Source organism: Apus apus, chromosome 19 (genome assembly GCF_020740795.1).
Source record: "Apus apus isolate bApuApu2 chromosome 19, bApuApu2.pri.cur, whole genome shotgun sequence".
Classification (NCBI taxonomy): Eukaryota; Metazoa; Chordata; class Aves; order Apodiformes; family Apodidae; genus Apus; species Apus apus.
Window position 1 is genome coordinate 5,842,885 of NC_067300.1, and position 15,217 is coordinate 5,858,101.

A 15,217-nucleotide genomic window follows, 5' to 3' on the forward strand; every position below is an offset into this window, starting at 1 on the left:
ACTACAGCACATTATCTTTCTTACACCTTGCAGCTTCTTATATCCCCTCTTTGCTTTTATTTCTATGCCTCCCCTTTTTTTAAGGACTGTTGACAAAGTGGTTTTAACAGTGGTGTAGTCTCAGCAGGTGTTTGAATTGACATGGATTTAGGGACAGTGACTTCCATTTCACTTTGCCTGTTTTTTCAACAAGCATGTTACAAAAATTGGTTGAGCTTTCAGCAGGAATTCAGGTACTTGCATACAGATTTGATATATAAAGGTATCCTACAGGTGCTACTCTTTGCTTTAAAAATAAAAGCCATTTAGGCAAAGCCAAGTGTCAGCTCTCTGTTTGCAGGTATGATAGTGAGAGTAGCTGAGATCTGCTTCCAACAGAATTGCTCTGGCCATAGAAATTGCTGACAGCCCATTATTTACCTCTGCTGTGAAAATCCACTTTGTTTTGAGTTTGTACTATTAAGTCATGGCAATTTTATACCAATATTTGTAGGTATCACATGGCCACTAGATGCAAAATAGTCCTTGTTCACTTAACCTGAGTTCTTTTTTGGTGTTCTTTTTATAGAAAGAAACCTTTTTATTCCTAAAAGTCAAAGCCATTTATGGGAATATTTGCTTAGTAAGGACTGTGTTGTATGTGGACAGCAGAATCTTTGTCAGCCATTATTTATCTCTAACTCATTTTTCACTCTAGTTAGAGGCAGCCTTTCCCCAGTCAGTAGAGGCTTACAATGGAGTAGCTGTCACTTGCTGATGCACAAAAATACCTTAAATATTTCTGACATGAGCCAGCATTGTGCTCTCCTCTGTGTTTCATGTCTTGCATCCACCCTCTTAGACTTAAAGCTGCTTGTACATCTTTTAAGCTATATGAATATGGGAAAAACAGGTAATTATGAAACATACTGGCTGCACTGTAGGAAATGCAGCCATGCCAACAACAATTGGTGGGTTTTGAAAAAACGTTTTTTGCACAGATGGTACCATGTGCAGTGCATCTTAACAGTCTCATAGCAGCTTAGAAAACCATAAGCTCTTCTCTGTGCATATCTGCAAAGGGATGAATTTTGCAAGTAATCCATCATTGTCAGAAAAGTAATTGCATATTGGAGAGAATTGGTAATCATATTTCTAATTAACCTTCACCAATGTTGATGATTATCTAGAAATATCTGAACTAACTGCTGAGCTGATTTTGCCAAAAACTCAACCAAGAGTTAAAGGATTTGGGGGATTTTTAAATTTATTTATTTTTCCCCTCTGGCTAAGGGTTTGGGTTTTTTTTAATTACTTACAGAATGCTGCCTTTAAAATGTCTCTTTTCTGTCCCTATTAAGACTATTATTGTTTGTGTCAATTTCCACTAATGGGATTATAGTACTTACTTGTAAGTTTCTAACTATTCTTACTCTGATCTACAATATCTTGGGTATTGCAACTAATTATTCTTAGTCTTTTAAAATTTACTTGCATTGATTTTTCTCATTGTTTGCTTCTCTCTTTCATCTTCAACAGCCAGTGTATTCAAAAGACTGTTCTAAAGAAACACACAGAAGTTAATGTATTCCACAGTTTTCATTGAAACCTTTGAAACCTGGGGTCTTTGTTTCTTCCTTCCTCTTCTTCATAACATGTAACTCCTGTACAGTTGTATTTTGTGGAGTCTGTATTTCTGACCAAGGCCAAGTCAGGATGGATTCTTTGGGAGTTTTCTTGCAGTCTGATTTTGCTCTGAATGGTTAGAAGTGACTTTAATGCTACATTTTCTTATTTCTGCCTTTCCATACAGTCTGCACGTATGATGGTACACACAGTGGCAACCTTTAACTCAATTAAGGTAATAATACAACTTTTTCTGAGCTGATTTTAAGGCTGAGAATGTTTTTTGCCCTCCCTTTCCACAGTCTTTGTCTTTCATTACTCTTCATAAACCTTTTTGAGTGAACTTACTGAAAGAAGCATTGACATCAGGTTACATCATTATCTTATTCTACACATAAATTAATTTGTTGTTAAATCCTGGGAGAAACATTTAAAAGTATTTTATTTAACTAGGCTACTTGGATTTGTGCATTCTTCTGGGATTAAACAGAATATATAACCTTAACCTGTAGAAGAAAGAAGTGTAACTATTTCAGGCAATCTCCCAGCATTGCTGTCAGTGTTCTCATCAGGCCCCTTGATGCAATGGAGATGAGATGGGGTTACTGGCATGTCTGCCAATGTCAGCAAAAGGAAGAAGGTGCAGTTAAAGTGACCAAAACGTTCCTGGATGCCTAAGTTTTATGCTTAATGTCCTAAAGCTTCCTTGAGTCCAGCAGGAGAGTTTCATGTGTAAACAGCACTGCTCCAATCTGTGCTCTGCAGTATCAGAGGGTTTTTTCCTTGCAGGAGCTGAACGAGCGCTGGAGAGCCCTGCAGCAGCTGGCAGAGGAGAGGAGCCAGCTCCTGGGCAGTGCCCATGAAGTCCAGAGATTCCACAGGTGAGGTGTTGGTATCATATTTGTTCTTCATTCAGTAAAATGCTGGGTCTGTTAGGAGTTGTAAAACATGGTGGGACCTGTTCTAAACTGATCATATTTCAACCCCCAGCTTGTTCAGTGGAAGTTAACTGGTCCAACGAGAATTCTTTATATTATTCCTAGAAAAGGAAAGACTTGTTAACATGAAAGCATGGAATTACTGCATGCTCAGGAGGTCTGGAGTACTACCCTATTTTGCCAAAGTTTGCTTGTGTCATCTTGGGAAATAATTTCATAGAACAATCAACTATGTGAGCTTCTCAGGAAGTTGGTGACCTGGGTAGCACCCAGCATGACCTCCATTTTAATTCTCTTTTTGCCTCCCCTCCACTCAGAGATGCTGATGAAACCAAAGAATGGATAGAGGAGAAGAATCAAGCATTAAATACAGACAACTATGGGCATGACTTGGCCAGTGTGCAGGCTCTGCAGCGCAAGCACGAAGGCTTTGAGAGAGACTTGGCAGCTCTTGGAGACAAGGTGAGGTTGTGAGAAGGACAAACCCAGAAGCTTTCCTCTCCTCTAGCAGCCATGACTGAGCTATAGATGTTTTTTTTTTTCCTTCATTGTGTTGCTTTCCCTTCCTCTTTAGGTCAATTCTCTCGGTGAAACTGCCCAGCGTCTGATCCAGTCACATCCAGAAGCTGCTGAAGATCTCCAGGAAAAATGTACCGAGTTGAATCAGGCTTGGAATAGTCTGGGAAAACGTGCTGACCAGCGCAAAGAGAAGCTTGGGGATTCTCACGACCTGCAGCGTTTCCTCAGTGACTTCAGGTAGAGATGCCACCCCACTTCCCCCCTGCTTGGTGTATTGTTAATCAAGTATACATGGCTTATTGTTCCCACAGGAAAACTTCTGGGGAGGGTTCAAAAAAAGACTGTTTTTCTTGTTCTGACTTATTTCAAGGGAAAGAGGGGGAAAAAAATCTCTATTGATGTGTGTTCACAGGGACCTTATGTCTTGGATCAATGGAATCCGGGGCCTGGTCTCCTCAGATGAACTTGCAAAGGATGTGACTGGAGCTGAAGCTTTATTGGAAAGACACCAGGTATGTGCAAGATAAATGTGCATAATAAACATCAACAAATGTTTCTTTTTGTGACACTTCCCATTTAGAGTTCCAAAAATAGATCAGTTCCAGCTCTGCCATCTATTTAACAACACCCTCTGTGCCTTGCAGGAGCACCGCACTGAAATAGATGCAAGGGCTGGCACTTTTCAGGCCTTTGAACAGTTTGGACAACAACTTCTGGCTCATGGACATTATGCCAGCCCAGAGATCAAGGAGAAACTGGATATTCTAGATCAGGAAAGGACAGACCTGGAGAAGGCCTGGGTCCAGCGCAGGATGATGCTAGACCAGTGCCTAGAACTACAGGTACTCTGCTGCTTTTTTAAAAATAATTCCTCTTTTCATGAAAAAAAAAAACAACAAACCAAACCAAAGTGGTGCTCTTGTCTGTCTTTCTCATGCTCTGGAGTTTTTTTCTCTCTAGCTGTTTCATCGGGACTGTGAACAAGCCGAGAACTGGATGGCTGCCCGAGAGGCCTTCCTGAATACAGAAGATAAAGGAGACTCCTTGGACAGTGTGGAGGCACTCATCAAGAAACATGAAGATTTTGATAAGGCAATCAATGTCCAGGTGAGGAGTGTTGCTTTTTGCTTTGCTTTTTACAACAGGAAAAGGTGTCTTTTCAGTTTCTTGTCACAGAAAGCCACCTGCTTTTATTGAGATCATAGTGCTGGAGCTTACAGTCCAAAAGATCATTTTTTCCTACATGCAACAGGTGAAAGATGTTCTGAAATTGAACTCTTCAGTCCTGTAGAAGATGGACTTCCTTTGTAGAGTCACATTTACAATCATGTTTATTTAAAGAAGAAAAGAAAAAAAGTCTTTCTGCATTCCAGACCCTGCTCATCATTTGACTTTAAGGAGGCACAGTCCTAATTTATGACTTCTGTTTTTAACAGGAAGAGAAAATTGCTGTCTTACAGTCTTTTGCTGACCAGTTGATATCTGCTGATCATTATGCCAAAGGAGTCATTGCAACCAGAAGGAATGAGGTTCTGGATAGGTGAGTTTTGCCCTGAGATGGGATGCAGACACTGACTGAAAGGGAAATGCTCTCTGGCAACAACATCCTGTAGCTGTTATGAGGGATGGTGTCTGGTGTCCCAGCTTTTCATTCAACAAGTCCTGAATTGCATGCAGGTGGCTTCGTCTGAAAGCTCAAATGATTGAAAAGAGGTCGAAGTTGGGAGAGTCTCAGACACTCCAGCAGTTCAGTCGGGATGTGGATGAAATAGAAGCTTGGATCAGTGAAAAGCTCCAGACTGCAAGTGATGAGTCATACAAGGATCCCACAAATATCCAGGTGAATATGATTCTCAGCTGAAAACTCCAAATTTTAAGCTTTTCAAATTCTGGTTTGAAAAAATATGCTCAGGAATTCTTGTTCAGTGATAGCAGACTAATATACCATGTTGGACATGTTCTCCCTTTAACAAGGAGAAAATGGAAGTTACATTATGCATGAAAGGAGACCCAAAATAGAACTCACTTGGTAATTATTGATGCATATAATTAATAAGAGATGTGGGATCTGCACCACCAAGTTTCCTGAAGAAACCACTGAGTAGCTATTCTGTCCTTCTCCCAGCATTTAGATAATAAAATAAGGATATGGAGTTCTTGGGTCACATCTCTGTCATATGTTCTAAAATGTGAAGTCTCATTTATTTTTCAATATTAAGGAATAATGAATTAAAGTTACCTCTTATGTTTTAATACTGGTTTGTGAAGTAGTATGAATGCACTGAACTACTTCTCTCAATCTGTTTTATAGCTTTCCAAACTGCTGGTAAGTAGTTTGGACTAGCCCTGGTATGTGAATTTGTTTCCTTTGTATAGCTTCTGTGTGAGCACAAGGTCTGGTTGCAGTCTGTGGCTCCATCCATCAGCTCATGCAATCTCTTTGTTTTCTATTAGTTCTTGACCTACATCCAGGTACAGCTGTTGATCTTCACGTTACGGGTGTGGCTTTTTTTGTTCATGCCTATCCAGCATCATTTATTCTTACCTATTAATTTTGCAGGTGTTCTGCATGATCTGTTTGATTTGTGGTGCGTTAGTGATGTAGTTTTGGGGTTTTTTAGGAGTTAGTCCATGGAAAAAAAATGGGTTTCTGTGGAAAAAATGGGTTTTGGCAATTGGGCCTGTCATCCTTCTGTGTGGATCTTCAGCAGTGAGGATTGAACACACGACAGGGTCGCAGCTCTGTGAGCTTGTGCTTGTGGAACCAAATGCTGGAGATGGAGGATTCAATAAAATGACAGAGCTAGATGGCTCAGTTCTTGCAGCAGCAGCAGAGGAGGGAGCAAATGTAAAAGGAGCACTCCAGAAAAAGATACGTACCAGATGGAAAGCTGGCAGGACTTCTAAGACTCCAAGAAGTGGAGTAAAATGAGGATATATGGAAAGAGAAGACAAAGAAAGGGAAAGCTAGCTAGAGTAAGAATGAAAAGATTTGTTGTTTGTCACTTTAGGCTGTGGTACATTAATTTATTATTATTTTTTTTTTAGTTGAAGAAATTTGAATTTTATATTAAACGAAAAATTTTTCTGGGATTTGTTGTCATGGTCATTATATGGAGATATGCAATTGGCAATTCCATTTTAATTGAATTGTTCATGTTGGTAAATCTATCTTTGAAGGATAAGTTTAGAATCCCAGCATTCAGGATGAGCAGTTCCTGAAGTAAAGCAGTTCATGCAGAATTTCTCACGCCAGCGCTGCAGTATTTTCCATCTTTTATTTTTAATCTAACATTTCCTTTCATTCCATTCTCTCAGGGCATTGTATCCCCATGTCCAATGTTACTAGCATTTCCAGTTAATACTTGTAAATTCTGTCTTGTCATTTTTTGTGCTATTGTTATCTTCCTGGTGGGTGGATGGATGGTGTATATATGAGAGAGAACTGCAGACTCCCTCCCACACCAAGGCTCCTGTTGTTCTCATGGTGCTTTCAACTCAGCAGAGAAATTCTTTGTAAAAAAACCAATTATTTTTATAGAGGTTTGTTAATTCTTCAATATATAATGTGGCCATGTGTGACTTCGACTAATATTAAAATTGTGTAGAAAGCAGAATCTGTAGCACTTGATTTCTCCTCATTACTTTTAGATTAGGAAGGGAAATAGAAATTTGTGAAGTTCCTGTAGGATTAGACAGGATGATCTGCTGTGCTGCTGCTTTTCAAAGTTGATGGCATTGAAAATAAGAAAGCTTTACCTGAGTAACAGCTGAGCTTAATGCAAGGAACATTGCATGAGCAGCTGTAACATGCAGAAGGTGTTGCCTGAGCTACATCTGTCAGCTCACTGCCAGTTCTGCTTGGCCAAAGCTTGAGGGTTGCTCAGAGTTATGAGTAAGCACAAAGTATTCTGACAGAGAGAAAGAACTAGGCTATATACAAACCTCTCCATGCCAACAACTTGTGCTGTCCTCTTGGCCCATGAGAACAATTCAGGAGCCTTTTGTCCAGTCTCTAACAGGTTGGGGTTTGTTGTGTTCAGAGCAAGCACCAGAAGCACCAGGCCTTTGAAGCTGAGCTCCACGCCAACGCAGACCGGATCCGCGGGGTCATCGACATGGGGAACTCACTGATTGAAAGAGGAGCCTGTGCTGGCAGTGAGGATGCTGTGAAGGTAGGAGCAGCAAGCCTGAGCAGATTTGCTTAAGGTGTTTGGAGAACTGGGGGAGAAGAGTGTCCCTCAAAAACAATTCTTGTTTTATAGCAGCTTTTCTATTGTAACTACGCAGTAGAAATCAGGGTGACTGCTTTGTTCTCGAGGGTGAGAAGTTTTCTGGACCTGTGATTGGGATGGAAAAGTTGAACTGGGTTATAGCTGGGCAGCATGAAATAGTGACTGTGTATTTTGCATCTCTGGAATCAGCAGCCAAACTTGCACCATATTCTAGTTTTGCGTTTATCAGAACTCATGTTTTCAGTTTGTAGCTTTGATCTTTTCCATTTCATAACAGGCACGTCTGGCTGCCCTGGCTGACCAGTGGCAATTCCTGGTACAGAAATCAGCAGAGAAGAGTCAGAAACTGAAAGAAGCCAATAAGCAACAGAATTTCAATACTGGAATCAAGGACTTTGATTTCTGGCTTTCAGAGGTAACTAAGATTGGGATTATTTACTTGAAAGACTCATTTTTCTCTTATTTTTTTTTCTTTTAATTCCCTTTTCTCATGTAAGATTTTGTGGAGCACAGTCCACCTTTGAGCAAGTCTGGATTTATTTTTAAAAAATGTTCATTATGCCTGAAAAACTTGTGGATGCTTTTATGTTATTTATAAACAACAATGTGAGCAGCAGCAGCATCATGTTTTGCATAGAATCTGTTGAGCATTAAACGGGTGGCGAGGGAAAGGTTTATCCACACTGTAGAAAATTGAGATCATTGATTTGCACAGCTTTTTTAAAGAGAGTATCATTTCAAGGGTTTTGTGAAAATGCAGCTTGTTCTCTATCTCCTTTTTCCTTTCCTACCCCCAGGTGGAGGCTTTGTTGGCATCTGAAGATTATGGGAAGGACTTGGCATCAGTTAACAACCTCCTGAAGAAACACCAGTTACTGGAAGCTGATATATCTGCTCACGAGGTATTGCTTTCTCTCTCAGTTTGGGAAGATAAATCACAGTAATCAGCAAATCCACAGATCCCACTTCAGCACATGCTGCAGTCCCACACTTGTTGAAACATGTTTTTGTAATAAAACATGGTGACTCTGCAAAGCAGCCAGACAAGGATTTTTACACTGACATAACAAACGCAGAGATGAGATCCAAGCAATTCACACACTTTTTTCCCCCCTCCCAAACACGTTTCCAGGATCGTCTGAAGGACCTGAACAGCCAGGCTGACAGTCTGATGACCAGCAGTGCTTTTGATACATCCCAAGTCAAGGACAAACGTGAGACCATCAACGGCCGTTTCCAGAGGATCAAGAGCATGGCAGCTGCGCGCCGGGCAAAGCTGAACGAGTCCCACCGCCTGCACCAGTTCTTCCGGGACATGGATGATGAGGAGTCCTGGATCAAGTGTGTATTTGGAAGTTCTAGGCTCTGCTGGGGGGGCATGTGCTGGCTGCCAGAATGCTAACAACGTTCCCTGCTTGTGGCAGGGGAGTTGGAACTTGATGATCTTTAAGGTCCCTTCCAACCCTAATGATTCTATGATTCCTAGTCTGTTGTGTGGTGTTGCACCTTTTCCACAAGGATGTGTCGCTACAAGAACTTCCCTTTTCTCCCTCTTTGAGGAATATTCAAACTGGCTTCAGCACAAGTCAGGGGGAGGCTGCTTAGCTACAGTTTCTTTGGTCAAATCCAAGGAAGAAGGTTCTGTACTGGGAAAAGTAATGCTGCTCAGACCTGGACCAGAGAACTGAAATTTGACTCTCATCTTCCTGGGAAAGCTCCTGGCTTTCTCAGTTTGAAGTACTTTTTTTTTTTTTTTGTTCTAACCAGCTGTAGTAATTAATCAAATGCTCTTCCCATACTGGTGTCAGTATCTGGGAGGAGGGAAGTGACCCTGATGTTCAAACTGGAGCCCTTTTTTTTTTTTTAATGCTTGTAAAATAAAAAAAAGTTGGACACCAGCAGGTAACTATATGAAAGATCTGTCTTCTTAGCAAGAAAACAGGACAGATAAACTCTGTCCTTCAGAGAGAAATTACAGGTCCTCTGTTGCTTTTGTTCTTTCTTTCCCCCACACACAACCTGGAATGTGCTGCCAGGAGCTGCTGTTTGCTGATGACATGTACAGAGTTTCTTACATCCAAGCTTCTTGTGCTGTGCAGAGCAATTCCTGATCTGTAATTTTATTTTCCTTTTGTCAGGTTTGACCTATAAAAGTAATCTTCAACCTCTCTTTTGTCTCTTTTCTCTTGGATTTAGAGAGAAGAAGCTGTTGGTTAGCTCAGAGGATTATGGCAGAGACCTCACAGGTGTGCAGAACCTCAGGAAAAAACACAAGCGCTTAGAAGCAGAATTAGCTGCCCATGAACCTGCCATCCAGGTACCTCTCCCTGACAGATTCTCTGTAACCAACATCTTCCTTGTTGGTGACAAATACGGAAACCGGTAATAGGTTTGCTGGAATCCAAATAGGGCACATAAATGTACGTGCTGTGCCACTAACTACGTGTTTCTCTGCTTTGCAGGGTGTTCTGGACACTGGTAAGAAGCTTTCAGATGATAACACAATTGGAAAGGAGGAGATACAGCAGAGACTGGCTCAGTTTGTGGATCACTGGAAAGAGTTAAAACAGCTGGCAGCTGCTAGGTGTGTGAGACATGGTTCTGTAAGATCCAATATTAATTAAAACAGTTACATAGACTCGTAATGACCAGATTTACTAAGTTTCAGGATTTTAGGGTATGGGTTATTAGTAGTGTGATACAACATTACATCACTGATGACAGGCTCTGGGAGACCATGGAGAAGAGTTTTAGTGATACTGTTCCTCAGTAGAAACACTAATATTTTTTTGGCTGTGTTTAGCCTTTTCTTGCACCAGTTGGAAACCACAGACCTGAAATGACCTGGTCTTACCCACTACCAGGATGTTTTTCTGAATAGAAACTGTTGGGAGAAAATTAGTCATTTCAGACCTTCAGTAGCTGCAGGATTTGTGTTCTAGTGAATTACTAGAGCTGTAGACAGTGTTTTCTGCTGCTGGAGAAGTGGAGTGTGAATTATGGTGTCTTTAGGGCTCAGTCTCTGTACATTCTTGCTTTCTGGTGCTGCAGTTTGTTGTTACATCTTATATCTAAGAGCCAGAAAGCAACACTGGGCCTGATTTCCCTTTCTTTTCCCATACAGGGGGCAGCGTCTGGAGGAGTCTCTGGAGTACCAGCAGTTTGTGGCAAATGTTGAGGAAGAAGAAGCCTGGATCAATGAGAAGATGACGCTGGTAGCCAGTGAGGATTATGGGGACACCCTTGCTGCTATCCAGGTATGGAGAAACTTGTCAGCTTTGTTCTTGTCTCCTTATTGTTGGTTAGAGTTTAATGAACCTTTTCTTGAACTGTCTTTCCAATTTAGAGATTATTGTTGGTTCCTTTTGAAGGCTTACATTGTAAAAAACAGGAAGTGATTTTATAAAAACATCCCAAATATGTTATTTCCTGTAGAAATTTGGTGTTGCTTTGCATCCCTTGGCCCTCTGATGGGCAGTCCTGGTTGAATCAAATGGCTGAAGTTACATTGGAAGTGAATATTGGTCTCCTTTTATCCACAGAAATAGCAAGTTGTGCCAACCAGCTAAGAGAAATAGTTTTTGTCAGAAAAATAATTATGCTAGCTGATTTGTAACAATCAATTATTTCATTTTCTTTAATTACTGGTGAGAAAAGATTTTTGCAAGTTACTGTCTCTTGTGCCTGCAGGGCCTGCTGAAGAAGCACGAAGCATTTGAGACTGATTTCACTGTGCACAAAGACAGAGTGAACGATGTTTGTGCTAACGGGGAGGATCTCATCAAAAAGGTGAGCAGAAACTAGGTAGAAAAAAAAGCCCCACGACTCCAGGACATTTTCATGTCAAAGTAAATTCCCCTTCTCTGAGGACTGATTTGTTGTCTGTTTGAAAGGAGCTCTTAATAATTTTTTGCTGCTGAATGAGCTGTGGGTGTTAACTGCTTTCAAAGCTATTTCTTGGGCAGTGGTTTTACATGGAAAACAAAATCTTTCAGAGTCCTTGCTCTGCCACCAACTTCTGGGATGTCTTGGAAGATGTAAGATCATCTGGTGTGCTTTTTTTTTTTTCTTTTTCTCCTGTCACATAGAACAATCACCATGTGGAGAGCATTACCGCCAAGATGAAGGGCCTGAAAGGCAAGGTGTCAGATCTGGAAAAAGCAGCAGCTCAGAGGAAAGCCAAACTGGATGAGAACTCTGCCTTCCTCCAGTTCAACTGGAAGGCAGATGTAGTGGAGTCCTGGATAGGTACGTTCTACACTGGGGCACAGGACTCTGCCACAGAGAAGCTGAGATGCTCCTTCATTACAACAGATCTCAAATAGCTTCTCACTTGCTGTTGTAACCAGCAGACCTAAACACAAAGTAATCAGCAGTGCTAAACCTGATTTATGCTTTGGAGTGACCTCATTTGGAATAGAGGGAACCCTGGAGATAGAGATTGACATTTTTACTGAATTGGTTTCATGTTCCAGGTGAGAAGGAAAACAGTCTGAAGACAGATGATTATGGACGTGATCTGTCTTCTGTGCAGACACTGCTCACCAAACAGGTTAGTGATAATGCTGCTTTCACCCATGAGTAGTGGAGAGAACAGGTGAACACACAAGAATCTAGCTTTTTGTATTTGAAATAACATGCAGGGTATATTGGAATGGTTAAATAAAAATACAGTCTAAAATATTTCTTAATTCTTTTAATACTTCAGGAAACTTTTGATGCTGGACTTCAGGCTTTCCAGCAAGAGGGAATTGCAAACATCACTGCTCTGAAAGACCAGCTCCTTGCAGCCAAACATATCCAGTCCAGGGCCATCGAGGCTCGACACGCTTCCTTGATGAAGCGCTGGAATCAGCTGCTTGCCAACTCTGCTGCCAGGAAAAAGAAGCTCTTGGAGGCTCAGGAGCATTTCAGAAAGGTGAGTGGCCAAACCATGGGGGCTACAAAAATCTAATTGTTCTCTTTGAATAATACATACAACGCTTGCAAGTTTTGCAGCTAATTATGATGGAGAACCTGGAGAGTTGTCTTAAGAATTCTTGAGATGCTTGCAAGAAATAAAAGGCAAATGACCAGTGGTGCCTGTTAATTCCAGATCAGCTCCTGTGGAATATCTGCATTTCTGCATAACTGAGCACCTGGATTGTTTTCTCTTTCCCAGGTTGAGGATCTGTTCCTGACGTTTGCAAAGAAGGCATCTGCCTTCAACAGCTGGTTTGAGAATGCTGAGGAGGACCTGACGGATCCCGTGCGCTGCAACTCGCTGGAGGAGATCAAAGCCCTGCGAGAAGCTCACGACGCTTTTCGTTCTTCACTCAGTTCTGCCCAGGCTGATTTCAACCAGCTGGCAGAGCTGGATCGCCAGATCAAAAGCTTCCGTGTGGCCTCCAACCCCTACACTTGGTTTACCATGGAGGCTCTTGAGGAAACCTGGAGGAATCTGCAGAAAATTATCAAGGTGAGTCACGCAGAGAGAGCCTAGTTTGACTGTTCAGTTCCTCGCTGGAAGTCATCCTCCCAGAGAACCAGAGCAAGTTTGTTGCTGTAGCAGAGATGGAAATACCACAAAATCTTGGGAACACAAAAAAAAAAAAAAAGTCATTAGCCATAAACTTGTTTTCCTGGTCTTCCATTTGCAGTCTTTCAAAAGACAAAGCACATCTCCCTTCTCTTCCTAACTCTGACACGTTTCATGTGGGTGTCATGCAGCAAAGTAACTGCTGCTTCCATTCCAGTTCTCCCGACTCCACTAGGGATGTTCTGTGTTGTCATGTTAGATGATTTGTCTAGATACCCAGGACAGTGAGCACTCAAGTCTTGTGTTGAGCTTCAGAACTGGTATGGAGCTCTTAGTTTCAAACAGAGAAATAATGGGATTGTCCTCATCCTGTCACAAAAACACAAAACCTGTTTTTTGTTGGTTGCCCAGGAACGTGAACTGGAGCTGCAGAAGGAGCAGAGAAGGCAGGAAGAAAATGACAAATTGCGGCAGGAATTCGCTCAGCACGCGAATGCCTTCCATCAGTGGATTCAGGAGACCAGGTATATTTTGTCTTCCCCAGGAGCTGCCCTTAGAATGTTCCTCAGCTCATACCTGTATCCATCCTACATCTCTTTGGTCTGTCTAAGTTGTAAATGTCTCCTGCTGAAAAGCAGCTATTCAGGACTTGTTCATTTCCTGCAGTTGGGATTTGAGGGAGACCCTTGTAGCCACAAGGAAGATAAAAGCCCTAAAACACCAGCCTTGAAAAATGTTTCTGCTTCTGAATTCCCACAGTAATTCCAGTTATCCAGGCCTTCACTCCTCTCCAGTTATTCCTGAAGTAGTCTGCAGACAGCTGGGGGGGTGGGGAAAACACAGCTGGGAGCAGAATGTGTGAAGTGCCTGTGGAGTTTCTGTTCATGCTGCTTCTGTATTGAACAGTGTATTAGAAATCTCTCTAGAATTTCAATAGAGAAAGAAGCTGTGAAAAAAGCTTAAGACTACTTGGTAATCCCTTACCTGGGGTGCTGCCTGAGAATGTCCCTGCCTGGGGAGAGGGAGTAAAGATTGAACTGTGTTAGACATAAAAACCTCAAGGTTGAGAATTGGAGAGAAGCAAAGAGGATGTTTTTGAGAAGAGAGGCAAGGGTGCTCAGAGAGTGCTGGCAGCCTGCTCTGATGCCCTCTGGGTGTGGATCAGAGGAGGTGAGTTGTGTTTCCATGTACTCCTGTGATTCTCTGTCTCTGTGTGTTTACAGATAGTTCTGTATCTGTCTTCATGAAATAATGAAATATAAATATGATTTTTAACTTTTTGATGTTTGCTTCCCACCCAAATCTCTGTCCCTCTCTTACTGTCTTGTCTCTGTCCTGCTGCCTGATGTTTGGATCTTCACCTTCCACAGGACTTACCTGCTAGATGGGTTAGTATTGAATTTTATATCCTTAAAAGTGTGATGTGTTCTGCTCTGTCTGTGTTTTCTTCTGTCACTACATCGCTTGTGAGAGCTGTTCTGGAGCCCCTTTTATTTGGAAAGAGCAATCTGTGACTGAGGTGCACAGGGAACAAGATTTTGGAGCAGATGAAGTATAAACCAGTAGAAACATAACGATTTCCTAGTCAAAAGCAGAAGCTGTTAGTAATGGGTGGGCACTGACATGCCATGGAAGTCCTGACTCTTGTTCTTGCTTTCACTGAGGCCTGCGCAAGAAAAGGCTCTTAACCTTGTGAGGTTTGGGAGAACATTCAACAGTCTACCTTTGGAAAACAGCTGACATTCCTAGTTCTCCAGCATTTGGAGACTTAATGCAATAATCTTCTCCATTGTAACTGTTCTCAGAACAATTAAAGCCCTAAAATACTGACAATTTTTGGTAAGAAGGAAGATCTCTATAAAGAGGCTTAACTGAAATGATGGATCTTAAAACTTACACAAATACAAACTGCCCATTTCTTCATCTGCTGCCTAACTGTGCCTCACAGAGATTGTTCTTGAGAGGAGAAAACAAAACCTTCCAACATCAACCCACGGGCCTGTGTCTGCGGGCAGTTTGCCTGTGGTTTTAAGTCCACTTTATGCCCATGGGAATAGCTCCTGCTGAGGATGCATGCTGGTCATTTGTCAAGAAGTGGAAAGGAAATCATAAAATCCTTGTAAAAGTCTCCAGGCTGCCAAACCCTCTGAGAGTGTGTCCATTTAAATTTCTTCAGTATTAAAACAATGGAAGCTTCATAATAGGACATGATGGAAAACACTAAGAGTGCAGGGGCCTGTGTGTCAGCCCTGGGTGAAGTGCTGGGGCCTTTCCCAGAAAGAGAGAAGCTTTTAATAATAAAAAGGTGGAATCTTTGCAGGTAACTGTGCTGCTTATTTGCTCTGTACTGATCACAGCTTCTCATGCTCTGCAGTTTCTGCCAGATAAAAATAATTTGCCCC

General features: G+C 41.7%; 1 protein-coding gene across 10 annotated transcripts in view; it reads left to right on the forward strand.

The window, feature by feature from the left end:
- Window positions 1-15,217, forward strand: part of SPTAN1 (spectrin alpha, non-erythrocytic 1) — a 51,473-nt gene that overhangs the window by 31,227 nt on the left and 5,029 nt on the right. For 7 of the 10 annotated variants that reach the window (XM_051636326.1, XM_051636331.1, XM_051636327.1 and 4 more), the window contains 24 exons: window positions 1,793-1,840; window positions 2,395-2,486; window positions 2,861-3,005; window positions 3,118-3,299; window positions 3,475-3,574; window positions 3,707-3,904; window positions 4,023-4,169; window positions 4,499-4,602; window positions 4,740-4,902; window positions 5,374-5,388; window positions 7,106-7,237; window positions 7,575-7,712; window positions 8,095-8,199; window positions 8,430-8,638; window positions 9,494-9,614; window positions 9,760-9,881; window positions 10,422-10,554; window positions 10,988-11,086; window positions 11,386-11,545; window positions 11,773-11,849; window positions 12,006-12,215; window positions 12,459-12,755; window positions 13,227-13,339; window positions 14,186-14,203. In XM_051636326.1, the coding sequence (XP_051492286.1) occupies window positions 1,793-1,840; window positions 2,395-2,486; window positions 2,861-3,005; window positions 3,118-3,299; window positions 3,475-3,574; window positions 3,707-3,904; window positions 4,023-4,169; window positions 4,499-4,602; window positions 4,740-4,902; window positions 5,374-5,388; window positions 7,106-7,237; window positions 7,575-7,712; window positions 8,095-8,199; window positions 8,430-8,638; window positions 9,494-9,614; window positions 9,760-9,881; window positions 10,422-10,554; window positions 10,988-11,086; window positions 11,386-11,545; window positions 11,773-11,849; window positions 12,006-12,215; window positions 12,459-12,755; window positions 13,227-13,339; window positions 14,186-14,203 (3,128 nt within the window). The remainder of the gene's footprint in view (window positions 1-1,792; window positions 1,841-2,394; window positions 2,487-2,860; window positions 3,006-3,117; window positions 3,300-3,474; window positions 3,575-3,706; window positions 3,905-4,022; window positions 4,170-4,498; window positions 4,603-4,739; window positions 4,903-5,373; window positions 5,389-7,105; window positions 7,238-7,574; window positions 7,713-8,094; window positions 8,200-8,429; window positions 8,639-9,493; window positions 9,615-9,759; window positions 9,882-10,421; window positions 10,555-10,987; window positions 11,087-11,385; window positions 11,546-11,772; window positions 11,850-12,005; window positions 12,216-12,458; window positions 12,756-13,226; window positions 13,340-14,185; window positions 14,204-15,217) is intronic. The other 3 variants (XM_051636325.1, XM_051636330.1, XM_051636333.1) reach the window with 1 other exon arrangement.